Source organism: Glycine soja, chromosome 5, assembly GCF_004193775.1.
Source record: "Glycine soja cultivar W05 chromosome 5, ASM419377v2, whole genome shotgun sequence".
Classification (NCBI taxonomy): domain Eukaryota; kingdom Viridiplantae; phylum Streptophyta; class Magnoliopsida; order Fabales; family Fabaceae; genus Glycine; species Glycine soja.
The window spans coordinates 39803401-39822417 of record NC_041006.1 but is presented as its reverse complement, the minus strand read 5'-3'; the positions used below and the strand labels follow the sequence as shown (position 1 = coordinate 39822417).

Here is a 19017-nt window from a genome sequence, read left to right as displayed (position 1 = left end):
TTCTTTTATATTTATTTGTATATAACATATATTCTTCAAACCATCTCATAATTGAGTGTAAGTACTTTAGTGTTTGGAGGGGAATTATAGCATGTCTCTGACCAACATCTATAGAGATGAAAAAGAATTGAAAACCTTACATGTGACCTTTTGAGGTTTGGCTAGCCATTCAGTGCTTATATCTGAGATCACCACTAGCTACTTTATAAAGTAGAACGTGATGAACTTCCATGCCCATACCCATGACTAGTGTTATGGTTTACGTCTATAAGAAGAGTCACCTAATTAATTACATTTTGTTTTGAGACTCTAGCAAGTTAATTAAATCATCTTGTGTTCAGAGCCCAAATTAATGCAATAGATAGACTTAGGAATTAATTAGCATGACCCACCACTATACCCAATTTGGAGGTCAAATCCTCCTCTATATACCCACTTTCAGCGGTTCTTCCTTCCTTTCACTTATTTCATGTACAATCATCAATCATGAACATGTTGAACATTGCACTCTCACAATCAACCCAAAAAATAAAAATATCAAGTGAAAATTCTGGTTCCCAGTACTATTTGTTTAAGATTCTCCAGAACAACTCCAACTAATTAGTTAGTTTGTCTTCGGACAATATATATCATATGTACCACCAGAATATTAACAAATGATAAGAGATCATGAGTCAGTTATCCTCACATGTCTCTTTGACAGGAGATATTATAATGTAGTCCCACCATCATCTTATTGAGTTCATTGCTTTCTTAATTTTTCGGTGATTCTTGCCATGATTAAGTAGTGGAATATATACTTAGGTGCTGCTAACCTTGTTCTCGCTTGCTTTTGGCCTTGAATAAGTCGCACTAATTTGATATCTTTTGTAGAGTTTCGGAAAATCTCAATCGTACACCTCATTTTTGGGGTACGACTGAAAGAAAAAAAAAATTACAGAGAGAAGAAAAAGAAAGAGAGATAACTTGTATAACAAATGATATGTTGAGAAATGGTTAGAAAAAATAAAAATAAAAGAGTCAGAATAAGATAGAAGAAAAATTGAATATATAAATATACTTACTAAAAAAATTTCAAGTAAAATCTAAAAGAATGATTAGATAGACCATTTTCAATGAAGTCAAAGATGGTGAACAAATCAAGAATGCATTTTCGGACGTCTTCATTCCTTGATGATGATGATATAAAAAAAAACTTCGGACGTCTTCATTCCTTGATGATGATGATATAAAAAAAAAACTTAGTTACAAAAAAAAAAGAATAAATTATCATTTCTTTATTTTATGTATATAAAACTTTAATTTGTAAAGTTTGCATAAAATCTTTCTTATTCTACAAATACACTACACTTAACAACCTAGTTATTAAACTACATAATTTTTTTTAAAATAAATTATATACTCTCATTCGTAATCAAAATTAAGAATATTTATTTCACAGTTTATTAATGGAGTCTTACTCTAGATATCTAATTATAAATATTTTATAGATTTAATAATTTAATTATTAATTTTCAAATTATAACAACTTATTTAAAAATTAGTTCTCAAATTATTTGACCTTAAAATTTACCTACTATATCTCCGCATAAATCAGGAATACAAATCAAAGCAAATTATTGCACAACTCAATTCAACAAAAACAAGGTGAGAAATTACTTTTGTTCCTTTCAAAAGCAGGAAAAGAAGAAAAAGGAATACGATGTGGTGTTTTATTCCTGCGATTAGCCTTTATGTGTAATAGGGAAGATACAGATGACAAATCAAATGTGTAATAGGGAAGATACAGATGACAAATCAAACGTGGGAAGTGGAATAGATTCCTATGTTATATATTAACAGTATAGGGGTGAAGGAGAGGAATACAGAGCTCTACTTTTTTATTTTGTATTTTTAAAAGAAAACTAGGATCCCGTTAATTAGTAACTTTCTAACGTTCTCCCCTTTTCTGGATTATATTTGTAAGCTTTAATTAAATTAACAAAAGTAGCCAACTAGGATGATATAAGTGGTCAAAGAATTCGGTTCCTAAAATCTTTCTTATTGAACAACTCTCCTCAAAAATACTTTGATAGTCAGGGATTAATTGATTAGATGTAACTAAGTAAAACTGGCCTCAGTTATAACTCTCAAACGAAGGAACATGATAAATATTACTACTATCTTATAAGGCGTCAATAACATGTATGCTAATTGATAGCATCTGTTATGATACTAAAAACTTGCATTGGTTTCCAATTTTTGTCACGTTTTTGGAAAAGAGGGCTGCTATAGTTAGAGATATGATATTATATTTTACCCACTGCTTCAAAATTTAACGAGGTTTTGTGGGAAGTAACTAGTTAGTATGATTGCATGAATAAATGATTTTTTTTGGTATATCAGAAGGATATGAAGAAAACAAGAAAGACCAAGATCTGACAAATCAGCCACTAGCAGAGGTCCCTACCGAGGAGGAGGCTGAATGAACTTGCCACCATAAATTATTAAATTCCACTTGAAAGAATGTCCACATCATGGGTATTTGGTTGCATTATTGATCAAATTTAGGGATATATCAGTAATAGCATAATAGAATAATGTTATTCACAGTCTTTTACAGTGCACCCACAATCCATGTATGTTGATTACATTCATCTAGATATCAGAGAGGAATTAAATTGATACCATTAAACTCAAATATGCTAAAGTAAAATTATCATTAATCCTAAACTAGTTATACACTTTTTCTTGCGGGGAGTTATACAATGATTTGGTGATATATAAAGAGTTGGAGCAATAAAGAAGTAATGAGTTTTTTCACTAAAATAACATACTCCAATCACCAATCGTAAAAATTTGATTGTGCATAAATTCAACGTAGATAAATAAAAATGTTGTATATGATGAGTATACAAGTAAACATTATGCTGTTTATTTTTTTTCCTTTGTGTTGGGTGTGTAACAATCTTCTTTGTTCTCTTTTTGGCTGTGCATTTCCTTTTTCTCTAATACTACCTCTAAAAATGATACTCCTTTTAAACCTTATAAATTTATAAAAAAAAATTATAAATTTATAATTTATTAAAATTCAAACTACAAAATCTTAATCATAGAAGTCTTTAAAAAAATTATAAAAAACATTACATTCTTATAAACTCTTTTAAAATCTACACAAAAAAATTTATAAAAAAATCTTTTAAAATTTTAAATGAATACACCTCTCTGAAATTGTCATTTATTAGGAATTTAATATCGGATTAGCTTTCGTAAGTATATTTTTTTAATATAAAAATTAAACTACTACTATATAAAACTAAAAATTAAAAGAGTAAAACCAAAAAAAAATATATTAGGGCTGCATACACAACTATTTGGTTTTTTGTTCTAAATCTTGGCCGCCCTAAAAAGTTTTGCAGTTTTTTCCATTTTATTGCAACTGGAGCCGTTATAGCATATGTCTCACTGCACTCCTCTCTCGTATATATTTTAATAGTTATATGATATACATTAGAAATTAAAAAAATAAAAAGAGAACGTGCTTACCCATCTGTATGCATTTGCGTAATGTTCTTCATTTGTCAAGTGAATTTGATTATTGAGAGAAGCCGAATTCTGAGTGTCTGCAATTCGTTCTTTTATGTGCTTGATCAAATGCTTGACAACGAGAATATGTGCCTTGAGAATATTTGTCATTTGAATGCTATATATATATATATATATATATATATATATATATATATATATATATATATATATATATATATATAATTCAAATGACAAAAATGATTTCATTTTATAAAAGTAATATAAATATTTATTTTCTTAAAATATAATCAAATTATTAACTAAATTTTAAATATTATTATCCAATTTTCCCATTAATTATTCTTAAACAATAGTTTTATGAAAAAAAATTCTTGAATTTTAAACAACATAGTTAAATGAAAAAACTTGGCATATATCTAAATCCCTTTAAACTTTCGAAGTTTCATTTCTAATTTTTTTCCACGAGTATTAGATTCCTCAAAACCAAAACCCCCTATAAATAACCCATTTCTTCCCATAACAAAACGTACTTGTACCAAGTTTGCTCTCTTTCTACGTGTCTTTTGTGTCTGGAAATGTGTGATTTCCTAACGAGTTCTTTAGTGCTATAAACAAAAAGACTCTACTATTATCATCAACAGTTTCTTACACATATTTTCTCTACTTTGATATCAGTTTCATTTCACCAAATTAAGATGCCTGAAAACGCAGCCACAACCAACCTTAACCACCTTCAAGTTTTTGGCATCGAAGATGATGTGCCTTCGCATTCACAGAATAACTCCAAATGCTATGATGATGATGGCCGTCTCAAACGAACTGGTACAAAATTCATTTTAGCTGCTTTCACTTTTACTAACAATAATACACGACTCTGTTTCATATAAACTAGAATTTAGTTAGAATGAATCGACACGCTGATAAACAATTTTTTATTATGTTATCTAATTATAAAAATTTTGTACAATAAAATTATTAAATTTTATAATAATAAAATTTATATTTGGTATATTTATTGACCGTGTAAACTGTTTATAGAGATTTTATAACAACTCTTAAGTTTTAGTCTATTGACTTTAATAATAATTATCTTAAAATTTATATTTAACTTTATTTTTAAATAATTTTTTAATATTATCAATGTATCCATAAAAATGAAACTATAAAATTTAACTTTGTAATATAACTGTTCCACTATTTGAAAATCAAACATCAGACATTGTTAATTATTGTTTCTATCTCCATTTTTTTTAAAATCTTTTTGCCCCACACACATCTCAAAATTCCTTCAAAAATCCAAGGAAATAACAAAAGCTGACCCTTTTTTTATGTACAAAAAGTATTTTTCATAATGTAAATTAATATATAATGTACATGTGATGATATGAGACAGGAAATGTTTGGACTGCAAGCTCGCACATAATAACCGCAGTGATAGGATCAGGGGTGCTGTCATTAGCTTGGGCCATAGCTCAGCTAGGTTGGATTGCTGGTCCTACTGTCATGTTCTTATTCTCTTTGGTTACCTTTTATACTTCATCCTTGTTGGCTGATTGTTATCGTGCCGGTGACCCCAATTCTGGCAAGAGAAACTACACTTACATGGACGCAGTTCGCTCCATTCTTGGTAACAATTCATTCATTCATTCATTCAGTCAGTATTGCTTTTTTTACATTCTTTTCACAAATTAATGATATGCATGCATGTTGTTGACCTTAAATGATACTATATCATATAGTACATATAGTATATATTGTTGGAAAGTCTCACATCATATTATCTATTTTAATTTTTGAGATGTAATTTATATATTTGTTGAGTAATTTTATAATATCAATAAGATGTATGTAATAAATTAAACATTAATAACTTATAATTAATGGGATTGTCATGATCATACTGATGATAAGGTCATTATCACCTCATGAAAATATATGAGATTATGTCCGCCAAAGAAGATGCTACTTGTCAAAAGGGATTCAACTCATGCACATGCTCTTGTTCACATTCTACTAGCTAGTTATCTAAAACTTAATATAACATGCACTTTAGGGTTGGCGAATTTAATATAACTCATGCACATGGTCTTTGTCTTTTATTACCAAAAAAAGAAAGGGAGTTTTCCCTAGAAAATACGATTTAATTTTTAATTGCCAATTTTGTATTCTGTAGTCTTAATATATATAAAATTGTCTGGCCAATGCCTCGTGTTGGCTGCACAGTGAATAGCAATATTTTTTATTTTTTCTCTTTTATTCTCACTTTCTCTTTTTGATTTTTAAAAAACCCTAGACTCTAGTATTATGATAAATCTCCTCACTAACGGTATGCCACGTGCCTGTCAAAGAAAAATAGTATGCCACGCGTATTAATTTCCCACTCTAACATTAATCATTAATATGTGCGCAAACCAAGAGCATCTTAAATTGATGATTTATTTGTTTGTTACACTTACAAGAACAGGTTACAGTATCCAGCTTGCTTTACTGAGAGGGTTTTGCTAATTAGTGTTTTTAGATATTGGTTAACGGAGTTAAAAAAATATATTTATTATAAAAATTATAGACAAATATAAAAAAGTCATAAAAAATATAATTTTATATATTTTAAAAAAAAAAATTAGTTTCTCAATCAATACTTCAAAAATATTGATTAACATTTACCTTATTTCAATACTTCTCATTCAACCATATATATACATGGGATAATATTAAATTAAAAAAATATTTATTATAAAAATTATATATAAATATAAAAAAAAGTCATAAACAACACAATTTTGCATGTATTAGCAAAAATAATAATTTCTTAATCAATGCTTCAAAATATTAGTTAACATTTACCTTATTTCAATACTTCTCATTCAACCATATATATACATGGGATAATATTAAATTAATTTAACTTTTTTAACTAGTTTGGCTAAATCAAGCTTATTTAATGTCTATGATAGTACTTTGGAAATTGGAAGATGCATGTATAATAATTTTAACGTATCAATAACCAAATTAAAAATTAGGTCAAAAGTTTGAGAAGGCAGAAAGAGCATACAAATTTCATATGATTTATAAATAATAGCTTAGTTCAGATAAACTTATTAATAATTTTAACATATGATTTTATCTTATATTTCATATTGTACAATGCAATATAATGTATTTTGCAGGTGGAGCCAATGTTACGTTGTGCGGAATATTTCAGTACCTGAATCTATTGGGAATTGTAATAGGATACACAATTGCCGCTTCTATTAGCATGATGTAAGTTCAGATTTAAACTTCATAATGAATGATATTACTTGTAGTCTACCAACATCATTTCATGTCAGTGTTATTTCTTATCATTTAATGATAATTGAGCCTATCTCATTTTCCACACACTTTTATTTTGATTTGGATCAAAATTAGTTACCTAAAAACTACACAAATACTTAAAAAAAAATGTTCACGAGTTAACTATGAGTAAAATATCTAATGATTGTATCACACACAAGTGACACAACCTGAAATTAATTTCCTTGAACTGATTGATAGGGATAGTATTATACACTACAGTTTGATGATCATTAATGGGTTTGATTCAGTTTCATAGATTTTGATTGACAGGGCAATTAAAAGGTCAAACTGTTTCCATAAATCTGGGGGCAAAAACCCATGTCACATGTCAAGCAACGTATACATGATCATTTTTGGCGCAACCGAAATTTTCCTTTCTCAAATTCCCGATTTTGATCAATTATGGTGGCTCTCAACAGTTGCTGCAATAATGTCTTTCACCTATTCCATAATTGGTCTCTCTCTTGGAATTGCCAAAGTTGCAGGTTATTATATTGAAAATGCTCTCCTACACTTTTAGTTTTTTTTAATACAACACTTTTCTTAGGGTTACATTGCATCATATAGGCTTAAATTTTGGTTGGTTCATGAACAGAAACGGGTACCTTCAAGGGTGGCCTCACTGGAATCAGCATTGGACCAGTGTCAGAGACCCAAAAAATCTGGAGGACTTCCCAAGCTCTTGGTGATATAGCCTTTGCCTATTCATATGCTGTGGTTCTTATAGAAATTCAGGTATCTCCTTCAAAAACTAAGAATTAGTTAATCTAAAAAAGGTTAAAATGTTCATTTGATTTTTATAGTTGTTCTCATTTTAAAGTTTCGTCCATGTTCAGAAGGAAAAAAAAAACAATAGCTTTTAGTCCCTACACAATTTTTTGTGGCAGTTTATCACTACTTTTTGTAACTGTCAAAAATAAGTTTTGATATTCTCAGCAAGTACCAAAACTTAACTTAAACACATTGTAGGGACTAAAACTTATTATTTTTTCGTATAAAAACTAAAACTTAAAATGAAGAGAACTGTAGAGATCAAATGAGTAGTTTAACATTAAGAAAAGAAGAATATGATTTATTACATAGTAAGCTAGCCAAAATATAATATTTTGCTGACTACAGGACACAATAAAATCTCCACCGTCTGAAGCAAAAACAATGAAGAAGGCCACATTGATAAGTATTGCAGTGACCACAACATTTTACATGCTCTGTGGCTGCATGGGGTATGCTGCTTTTGGAGATGCTGCACCGGGGAATCTGCTAACTGGCTTTGGCTTCTATAACCCATATTGGCTTATAGACATTGCAAATGCAGCTATAGTTATTCACCTTGTGGGAGCATACCAAGTGTTTTCCCAACCCATCTTTGCCTTTGTGGAGAAAGAGGTAACACAAAGATGGCCCCACATTGAGAGGGAGTTCAAGATTCCAATTCCTGGTTTCTCCCCTTACAAACTTAAGGTGTTTAGATTAGTTTTGAGGACAGTGTTTGTTGTCCTAACAACTGTCATATCAATGCTGCTTCCATTCTTCAATGACATTGTTGGAGTGATTGGGGCATTGGGATTTTGGCCCTTAACTGTTTACTTTCCTGTGGAGATGTATATTTCACAGAAGAAGATCCCAAAATGGAGTAACAGATGGATTAGCCTCAAAATATTTAGTGTGGCCTGCCTCATAGTATCAGTTGTTGCTGCTGTTGGCTCAGTGGCAGGAGTCTTGCTTGACCTTAAGAAATACAAACCATTCCACTCACACTATTAAGTTTCAGTGTCATGATGGTTTGTGTGTACCATTATCTTATGGATCAATTGGAGTACTATAACTAGCCACTCCTTGTTTGAAAAATCAAAGGCAGGAGTTTCCTTGAATCATTTATTTCAGTGTGTCCAAACAATATCTGGCATCCTCGTAATGCTTCTTGTTTATTGAGTTTTAGAATTTCCCGTTCCATTTTCATGTTTCAACTGCAACTTTTTCTTATAGAAATTTATCCAAGAATGGATCGCTGTGTTTGCGTCTACTCTAAAGTTTTTTATTCGATAAACTTCTCCATATGCATATGCATATGCATTTATAAGAGAAGCAAATAAAAGGTAAAATGCATTCAGTTTTTATAAATAATGAAAAACTAAAACTTCGAAGATAAATTTGATAAGAGGAAAAAACTAAAACTTTCTTTTTTTATATAAATAATAAAAAAATCCACTCAAGCTTTATAGTTGATTTATTTAACTAAATAAGTCAAACATTAATAACATTCATTATACAGACCACGTAGAAGCTTTACTTCCCCTTAATTTGACTCATTTAACCAAATGAATCAAAGTTTGAAATCTTCATACAATCTAAGCCGAAACTTTCAAGAGCTTAACTCGACATGGCTTATTTACACCACCCGCAATATGTACATAGAAATAAAGTTGAATATACAGAACTATTCAAGAACAAACGAAAAAACGTACAAAAGCTTTTCATCAGTAGACTAAATACTATGCCGTCCCAACATCAAGCAAAATAGTTGAACAAACTCAACCAAACAGTACCGCTGATGACAAACAAATTTAAATGTATAAAATGCAGAAGCTTGTGCGAAGATCCATATAAATTGCAGCTTTTGGTGTCAATCCATGGTTATATGTATTCAAGACATCGTACTATACATACCACAGGTATAAAAGGAGGGCCTCCCAGGACCCACTTCGAGGTGGATCCTCTCTTGAACCCGGAAAAAAAGGATCACTCATGAGCCCTCACTAGGCAGGGATAATGAATAATGAAATTGATAGCACAAAAAGATATTTTACATCAACAAAACATGCTACATTAATAAACATTTGAAGAAACATTTGTAGAAACCACCCCCTGGAAGGATATCAATTACACCCAAGAAGACTTAGACTTAGAGACGCCAGACAAGGAAGCAGTATTTCACCATTGATGAATTATAACTTCAATCAAAACAAATATGCTATCAGGGAGGTAGATGAAACAGGGTCGTGGTCCCCTCCGACCAGAATCATTGAACAAATTACCTTGAAGTGGATCAATTTATCAAAAGGCTAGAAAAGCTCCTCAGAATTGAATTTATTCCAGGCTTCCTGTAATAAATGATTAAACTTTCAGGCAAAAATGAAGACTATTCTGGAATTAGCAATATAATATACTAGTCTTGACACAAACCCACGTGCATGTCAAGTCACTTTATACATATTTATTCAAAAGAAAAGGGGAGAAAAATTATTTTAAGTAATGATCAAACTGCAAATAACAGACCACTAACTACAGCTACCTAATTTTGGGGTAATGAATACAAAAGGGAAACACCACCAAAACTATATTAAAAAAAAAAAAAACCAACACTTTCTTTTAAAAACAAAAAACAGATTGGAGACATCATGAGATCGAACCCTGCTTAGTAAAAAGAGTAGCTTAATCTAAATTCAGAAACCCATTGATTGTCACTGGCTACTAAAAATAAATTCTTTATAAAGCACTTGTTAAAAAGCATACAACAGTTGCATAAAATGACCAGAAATACCTTGAGTAGATCAAACACCTTCTCTGCAACATATTTCTGCTGTAGATTGGCACCCTTCTGCTGCACTTTATCAGGATGGATACACAACGTAGCTTTCCTATAGGCTTTTTTAACAGCAGCAGCTGTAATCAAATCAGTCAAAGAAACTGGCTGCCAACCACATTCAGGCCACAGTACCTGATCATCATTCATGAAGGAAGCAAGTTAATATAATTGATACAGATTCTGTAACAAAAACAATAACACCATAAATTAAGGGACTGCTTTCACTGCTTCAAAATTCAAATGCATGGATTATTATGGAAACAAGTTCCTTCGACTCTCCTGTCCTCTGGAATCTGGATTGATTGCAATTGAATTATGAGTGCATCCTATCTTTTCAAAATCAAAATTGTTTCCCAAGAATGTGGTCTTCTGGTAGCTAATATCTTTGCATATATTTTCTGAGATCATCAGTCTACAACCCTAGGGCTACGATGAATAATATCTACTTCATGAAATAGATATAGTGGTTGCACCCTATGAGGAGCAATTCAAACCCAAACAATCAGTATTACAGTGTTAGAATCAGCACACCTATTCACATCTAGCCCAAGGGTAGAAGACTGGTGATCTGAGAAAATATATGCAACACCACAAAATTCCCACCATGCAATACATTAAAATTTGAACCTAAGAATTCAAAGAGAAGACATGAAGATACAATTTATGCCTACATACTTCCAGGCACCATATGGATATGGATAGAAAAATTTAGAGAGATTAACCAAAGTGTGTGCACTGAGTACATACATATTGTAAGGTGGAAAGCAAAGCTCGTAAATTCCCCTCTTTTCCTGCAGCCCAGCGCTTAATTTCAAAATCCAGTGTTTCGGCAAGCCTCTGAAATCAGTGCACAGAAATAGATAACAAAAATAAAGGATATTAACAAAATGCAAACTTTTATTAGTGGTTTTCACAAAATAGTTTGTTGGCCAGAACAAGGATGAAGGGGAATGAATAGATTGTGTAGATGCAGCTTTTGCAATTATATGAACAGAAACCCACTCACCAGTCATCAACAAATAAAAAAAATAAAAAACTACTTACATGTCTCTCAGCTTGTTCTCTTTGGGTTTGTAAGTCCCGCTGATTCTTCTCAGCCAATGCTTTTGCCTAGAATAAAATGACAATGTTCATAACATAGTGAAACAATTTTGTATGAAAAGATACACTTGAATCTTCCACTTAAATTTAATGTCAAGTTGGCTAAAAAATAAAGTATTTTTCATGTAATTGTAACAACTATCAATAAACAATGAAGAAATCAAATTAAGGAGACAAATACAGTAATGCAATAATACATACAGCACGCTCCTTAGTCCTCTGGTGGCGCTCCAACCTGGCTCGTCGCCTTTCTTCAGTTTCCCCTTCAACTTCCTGAAACTCTCCAGATGTTGGAGCAGCTTCAAACCATAAAAGAGAAAGGAGAAAAAGATCCAAGTAAGCAATGAAACAAACACACAAACCACTACAGTAAAAAAAATATCTTGAAGACACAAACCTACCTCCAAAAATTGAGGAAAGATCATCAACAATATTAGTGGATGATGATGTTTTCTTCATACTTGTAGATGCACTTGTAGATTTCCTTGTTACATCTGACTGAAATTGGGATTCAAATACATTGTCCTGAAAACATCCACGTTCAGAAAATTAGCAATAAATTTTCAAATAGAATTATTATAGTGTTAACCTGCATATCAAACTCGCCCTTTTATTTTAATTTAATACTAAATAGTTTTTTAAATTTTAAAAAGACTACATAAATATCCACTTGTCATTTTAAAAATCACATTACATTTATTTAGAATAAAAAAGGTAAGAATAAAATAACTGCTCACTAACTATAACTTCCTGCTTTTTTACAAGGTTAATTTTAATGATTGTGCTTTTACATTAGGAAGGTTTAGTATAGGATGGTCTAAGCTTATCCTCTAAGTAGAAATGGTTATTCTATATTTATGCTGTTTGTCACATTTATAAATACAGAATAACCATTGTTTGATAGTAGTCTTTTTTGTAGGGCTGACTTTTGGCTCTTTCTTTTGTAAAAGGATTCGTGTACCCCTTGTACCCGTGTTAGTATAAATATGTCTTTGCTGATAAAAAAAACAAGTTTAACTTTGCAAGATGGTAATACACCAAATGCAGAAGCCAAATTTTGGCCATAATATGTTAGTATAGAACTATAGATTAAAAAAAAGGTCCTCACAGAAGAGTTAGCTCTGGGAGGCCTTGGAACACTGCTAGCTCGTGCACCCATGCCAAAGAAGGATTCAAGATCATTTTCATTCTTTTGTTGGTTCATCCTTGCAGCAGCTGCTGCCCTTTCTCGGGCCTCAGCAGCAGCCCTTTCTACAGCGGCACGTTCCGCTTTAACTCGTGCTTCTACTTCAGCCCTTGCAGCTGTAGCTCTTTCCCGTGTTTCCCTATCCTTCACCTCAGCAGCAGCTTTTTCAGCTCTTTCCTTCGCCTCTGCAGCAGCCCTTTCTCGGGCTTCAGCTTGTGCCCTTTGCACTGCAGCCCTTTCAGCACGTCCTCGAGCTTCAGCATTAGCTTTCTCAACAGCAGCCCTCTCAGCTCTTTGCCGTGCTTCAGCAGCTGCTCTTTCACGTGCTTCTCTAGTAGCTCTTTCTACAGCCTGTCTTGCCCTTTCCCTCTCTAGTCGCTGTTGTTCTCTTTCTTTCTCCTCCCTTTCTTTCATAAGTCTCCTCTGCTCCTTTCCTTCCTTCTCCTTTTGCTGCCGTTCTCGGTCAAACCTTTCCTGGTTTTCTTGCTCCTCTAGCACAGTTCTCTCATCTTTTTCCATTTGCACAGCTTCTTTGCTCCTAGCAGCCTTTGAATACTCTCTCTCCCTAACTTCCTTTGCATGCCTAAACTTGGCTTCAGCTCTATCCATGGCCTCCTTCATAGCCGCAGCAGCAGAGTTCATCTCTAATTCTTCATCAGGAAGACCATTTGCACTCTCATTATCATTACCACGACTTCTGCCCATTGCAAAATCATCAAGTTCATCAAACTGAGATGAAGGGGATACCCTTCCAGCAGCAGGAGCAGACTTAGGTCCCTGAGAGAATCGGGTAGAGCCAGGAAAAGAAGAAAATTCATTAGTCTTCTTTCTAGCATTGGTAGAAGCTGGTGAAGTTGTTCCTGACTTGGGAATATGTACTGGTCGTGGAGGAGGGGGTCTTGAAGGTGGTGGAGCAGTAGTTGGTTGTGTAAAAAGAGGAATCTCTGATACCGTCAGCCATATATCCTCGCTTGCTTCCAAGTTATCTTCATATTTCGGAGACATATCTGCCTGAATATTGGTTTGTCTAAAATCGACATTATTATATGGAGGGGAAGTAGACCTTTGGCCAACTGGTTTATCAGAATCAGATGAATAGGTAGGCATGTGAAATGGGGCATGTAGAAATTCCTGATCATTTTCAACAGGAATCTTGTTTTGTGTGTGCCTCTCAGGACTCCTCCCAGATATTTTATCAACTGGTTCTTTATCTCCAGTCCAACTTGTGCTTGTATTCAACCTTGGGGAACTGCTACCCTTCCTGCTATTTCTCTCTGATGAGAAAGCTGGTACAGATTTTCCAAGACCATCAAAAGGATCAATATCTTCATATACTTTGCCATTTGAAGTTGAAGAACTATCATTTTTTGTGCTTCCAGAACTACTAAATTTACTAATTTCTTCCAACGGGTTCATAAAGTGGCCTGCAGATGAATCCACTGGGGCTGAAGCTGATTCAAATACTTTGAAAGGGTCTTCTGCTGCAGTGGGGATTGTTTTAGATGCACTGGCAGTTGGTTCTGAGGATAAACCGATATCAGGAGTGTGCCTGTTGATAACAATATATAAAAAAGATTATGATACATCAACCATTCACGAAATAAACAATATCTATGAATCAGTCATCAAAGATAAGTATAGACAAGTATCAAGTTGTTCATTCCACTTATCTGACAATAATATTCTGTAGATATTGATTGGGAGATTCACAGAAGATATAAGAATAAGACACAATCTTCATAGAAAACATTTTGAATTGATATAGGATTATTAAACAAAAGAAACAGAGAACTTTTTAACACATTTTCCTTAAAAAAGATTACAAATGTATCTTTGATATTACATCTTATTCTCATTCTTCTACACTCTTAGAGCATTGTTAGTTGGGCCATCCATGTTACTCATTCATATTCACTACAACTTTCAAAAACATATTTATCATTCATAAAATAAAATAGAAGAGAAAGACATGATACATTTTTTCCCAAGTTGCATACACCTTTTTAATTTAAAATTTTAATTATCATATATGTTCATAGCAAGATCTATTTTATATCTGTAAAGTGTAAACTACAAAGCAGAAATTAAAACAAATAGAAATTTATCTTCGACAAAACAAAATGATGCATGTACCAGCATACAAAACAATAGAGTTTGTCTAAAGGAAAGGGAACAACAATGATTAAGTAGTGCCCCCTATCGAATAGAAAAGAATGAAAAGAACAACAGAAATCATTTAATAGATATGCACTTTGTGCCATAAATAAAATAAATTAATAAAAGAATTGGCTATATATGTGTTTCTGATTTTTACTTTGATTAATTTTATGCACATACAATCACATGTTCTCAAATTCAAATTATAACTTATCCCTTTTCCCCTCACTCTGTCCAATATCTCAAGGACCAAAGAGTCGACGTAAAATTGGTTCCCCGGAATGTACCATCCCTCTACTTTCCTTTTACCACATCAAATTCATATAATAATAATAATAGTGGGAAAAAAGGCTTTTGTTAGTTGTAGTAGTAGTCGTATTAGTAAATAGTAATAATAGTACTGGATGGGATTCCTCCTTCTGCTATTCACATTCTCTTTCATTCTGTCTAAACAAATGAGATGCTTAGCAACAACAAAATTTTAAGACTTTCAACTCCTAGCTCCTATTGGACAATTGGATAAAGCATCCTCAGGACAAAAATAACTTAATTTTCTTTCATCATGGTAGACCTGTTACACATCATCAACCAGATAAAATGAAGAATTCACTTTGTAGAAATAAAAATGCACAACAAATGAAAATTATCACCTGGCACCTCAAAAGTTATTTCTAATGGAAGGATAACCCTTGATCTAGAAACAAAAAATGCTAAACTTAATCTTTACAGGGTGCATGACATTCTCAAACTCTCAAAGCAATTTAGGTTTAAGATTTGATAACAATTACTCAAACTCTCCTATTACAATGAGTAACTTAAGTTGACCCAATTTGAGGGTGCTATACTGCCTGTACACAAAAATAAATAATTAAATAACCACTAAAGAAATCACCTCATTGGTCCTCTTTGATACTCCTTTCAGTTTGTTCAGTTGCCAAACTAAAGAAAAGCATAACAAAAGTTACTAAACCTTTTTCATTCAAACTGTGCTATGCACAATTAAATATCAACCAGATAGATTACCTAACAGACTGATATGACACGAACAAAAACTTAAGATTGTGCACAAGATATTATATGAATCTTTACTCCCAAACACAGTTTGCAATACATCAACACATGAAATACATAGAGGAACTGACGAAGATAATCCCTCCCCCATCAAAGCAGCACCACCACCTCCATTTCCACCTACAAGTTAGTCCTATAGAGTATAGACCTAATGCCAGAATAGCTCTCTCCAAGTTCCAAACAACTAATATCAATTTTAGAGGGGCCAGAAAGTTCAAAATTCAAACAAAAATCCATTGACAACTTTAGAGGACTAAATCAGGGGTGGGGTTTCTGATTCCTTGTTTAATTGCAATAATAGTCAGTCGTTAGCTAATACTTTCCAACATGTTCAGTATACAGTGGTGATAAACTTTTATACTCATTGGGGCAAAAAACAGTAGAAAGCTTTCAATGAAGATCACCGGGGAGAAATTTTGTAACTAGATGATCTTGTATAAACACAGAGAATTCAAATTTCAGGAAGATTATTGCCAATGATTTGCTTTCTCCATGCAAATATAAACCTAGTTATTAAACCATTGACTACTCCAAAATCACCTGATTCCTTAATGAAGCTCATGCCTAATTAATATTTGAAAAAAGCTTTATTCCCTTTCCCTTTTAAACAAAATGTAACATAAGGCATATTAAATTCAAACATATCAGCAAATCCAGAGAGTTTCTCCACAATAGATGAAAGCTTAAAATTGTAGAATTTGCAACTCGCTGTAAACTTTCCGGAATTCCTTGGCTCAACACAGTCGATTTTCGCATTTCTCATTGACGTTCCCAGATTAAAAAGCCAAAAAACACCAAATTTCAGCTCTCTCTGACAGCTTTACATGGTAAAGAGCTATAAACACACCATATAAATTCTTGCGCATTAAGTAAAAGTCCAAAACCATGAACACCACTACTGAACAATGCCAATTGAAAAAGAAACCTAGTTACCAAAAAGCACACACACAAACATATATATACCTTCCACCAGATGATGACCTACTGTGTCCGAATCCAGCAAGCAAATCATCAAAATCGGAAACACCTTTCTCATCCTTCTCCGATCTCTTCCCATCCAAACTCTTCGATTCCTTCCCAAAGCCGCCTAGAAGATCGTCGAACGCGGCGGCTCCACCACCACTCTCTGCCGTCGTCGCGAAAACATCGTCGAATTTAACCTTGGAGGTGCTCTTCAGCCCCGGGACGCCGTCGAAAATGTCGTCGTCGTACACCGGCTTGTCGTAGACCGGCGGCGGCGGCGAGTTGGCGGACCTAGCAGGGGGGCCGCCGTACATGGAATCCAAATCGAAGGGGGAATCGGAGCGGCGATTGTCGGATCCGGCGCCGGCGAGGAGATCGTCGAAGTTGGAGGAGGCGCGGGCAGATCGCGATCCGAAATCGAAGTTGAGAGATGCGGAGTTGGAAGATCCCTTGGGTTGAGGAGCCATTGGCGCGGATTTGCCCTGGGGTTTGAGGCCGAAATCGGAGGTGAAGAGGCCGTCGAAATCGTTCATCGTTGGGATTGGGGGGAAGGATCTGGTGTTTGAGGGTGCAGGGGACTGGTGTGGTGATGCGGTGATGGAGTTAGAGGGAAGGGGAAGGGTTGGGTTGCGGGTTACGCCTTTGATTCCTCCCTCCTTTTGCCCAATTGGAGAATTTGCCAAGACCGATCCACCTTGTTTAAATTCTTTTCTTTTTTCCTGTTCAATCATTCCCCATTGCTGGCACCTTATTCTTTTTCTTCCATTTTATTTATTCATTTCTTCTACTTTTGCATGCCATATTCAAGCTCCAATCGATGAAGTAGGGATAAATTGGAAATATAAATACTTATTTTTGCTTTAACTATTATTTTAAGTGTCACGTAATTATTTGTTGTGTATAAATTATTATACATTTTTATATATTTTTAATTTCTATCAATAAAAAATATTTAATGAAATTTTATCTCTCAATTATATTTTTTTATTTATAAGACTTTGAAATTTCAAAAACTTTGTTTAAGAGAATTTTCAATTAAATTTCTCTCATAAAAATTATATTCTTCTGATTAAGAATTTGATTGATAGGCATTGTTGTACAATATAGTACAACCACTTGAGTTACATGATAATAATTTATCTTATATACTTTTTATGAACAATGAGCAACAAAAATATATAATGATATGAAATTTACTAAAAATATCTTTTTTTTAAGCATTCGACACAGTTATGTGTCATTCCAATTGTAGTTTAATGGAATTCATACTATAGTAACACTAGTCTCATCAATTATGCATGCCAATCAATGAAGCGGGCTCAATAAGTCCTGCTCTTCGTGACCCATAGCAACAGGATCTCAGAGAAAGAAAGCATTCGCAGTAAGCCTAGCGGGTTCCTATGATCAACGATCAAATAGAGCATAGTATTTCTTAGTTAATTATAGCACTTTCATTGAATTAATCATGACAGTTCCATGTTGAATTTAGATTATAACATACTTGTGGTTATATTGTGCATGTAAAGAGAAAGAAAATCACAATGTATGCTATAATTTAAATTTGAAATTGGTATATTTGTAAAATTCATCATAGGGTATATATTATTGAAAAACAAGGCAAGACAATGACTACAACCAAAATCATCGAAGTTGATTCCGATGAGGTTGGGAAAAGAAGAGAATGAAGGAGGTTGTGTCCATGAGTTTGGAGAATGAGCTAATAAAAGTAGGCCGAGATAGGAAGGGTTAGTGATGGAGGTAAATTTTGGATAAGGTCAAGGTAGGTTAAGGTAAAAAATGTTAAGGTTGTTGATGATAAGTTGTCTAACACTGGTGAGGCCAATCAATCTTTGATGGATCATATTTCTCATTTAATAACCTTTTCTCCTAATATACAAGTGAGACCTACTAAAATTAATAAATTCTAACAAATTGTAGTCAATAATAGAAAGAAACTAATGTTGTTAATATTCATCTTTTCTTGTTTACTAGTTAGTAGCTATTTAATGTATAGATATTGTTTCATTTTAAAACAACACATAGTTCACTAATTAAAGATTAAAACGTTTTGTGTATATAAATAATGAAA

The 19017-nt window shown here is 33.0% G+C and overlaps 2 protein-coding genes across 2 annotated transcripts; one reads left to right on the top strand and one right to left on the bottom strand.

Moving 5' to 3' along the window:
* The first annotated feature begins 4068 nt into the window (after positions 1-4068).
* LOC114413249 (amino acid permease 4-like) lies at positions 4069-8817 on the top strand. The gene is made up of 6 exons (XM_028377528.1): positions 4069-4350; positions 4922-5155; positions 6696-6789; positions 7135-7349; positions 7460-7599; positions 7984-8817. The coding sequence occupies exons 1-6, from the start codon at positions 4224-4226 to the stop codon at positions 8626-8628; spliced, it is 1455 nt and encodes a 484-aa protein (XP_028233329.1). The 5' UTR covers positions 4069-4223; the 3' UTR covers positions 8629-8817.
* Positions 8818-9205: 388 nt separating this feature from the next.
* Positions 9206-17738, bottom strand: LOC114413247 (auxilin-related protein 2-like). Its single transcript, XM_028377527.1, has 8 exons — positions 16929-17738; positions 12660-14286; positions 11953-12076; positions 11753-11850; positions 11495-11560; positions 11198-11287; positions 10406-10582; positions 9206-9965 (listed from the first exon to the last, which is right to left on the bottom strand). The coding sequence occupies exons 1-8, from the start codon at positions 17657-17659 to the stop codon at positions 9927-9929; spliced, it is 2952 nt and encodes a 983-aa protein (XP_028233328.1). The 5' UTR covers positions 17660-17738; the 3' UTR covers positions 9206-9926.
* Positions 17739-19017: the final 1279 nt, after the last annotated feature.

Coding starts and splice junctions, on each gene's coding strand:
- LOC114413249 (XM_028377528.1), top strand. CDS start 4,224: ATGCCTGAAAACGCAGCCACAACCAACCTTAACCACCTTCAAGTTTTT. Junction 7,350..7,459: donor TGGAATTGCCAAAGTTGCAG/GTTATTATATTG, acceptor GTTCATGAACAG/AAACGGGTACCTTCAAGGGT. Junction 7,600..7,983: donor TGGTTCTTATAGAAATTCAG/GTATCTCCTTCA, acceptor TGCTGACTACAG/GACACAATAAAATCTCCACC.
- LOC114413247 (XM_028377527.1), bottom strand. CDS start 17,659: ATGATTGAACAGGAAAAAAGAAAAGAATTTAAACAAGGTGGATCGGTC. Junction 11,851..11,952: donor TCTTTCCTCAATTTTTGGAG/GTAGGTTTGTGT, acceptor TATGGTTTGAAG/CTGCTCCAACATCTGGAGAG. Junction 10,583..11,197: donor TGCTTTCCACCTTACAATAT/GTATGTACTCAG, acceptor AATGATGATCAG/GTACTGTGGCCTGAATGTGG.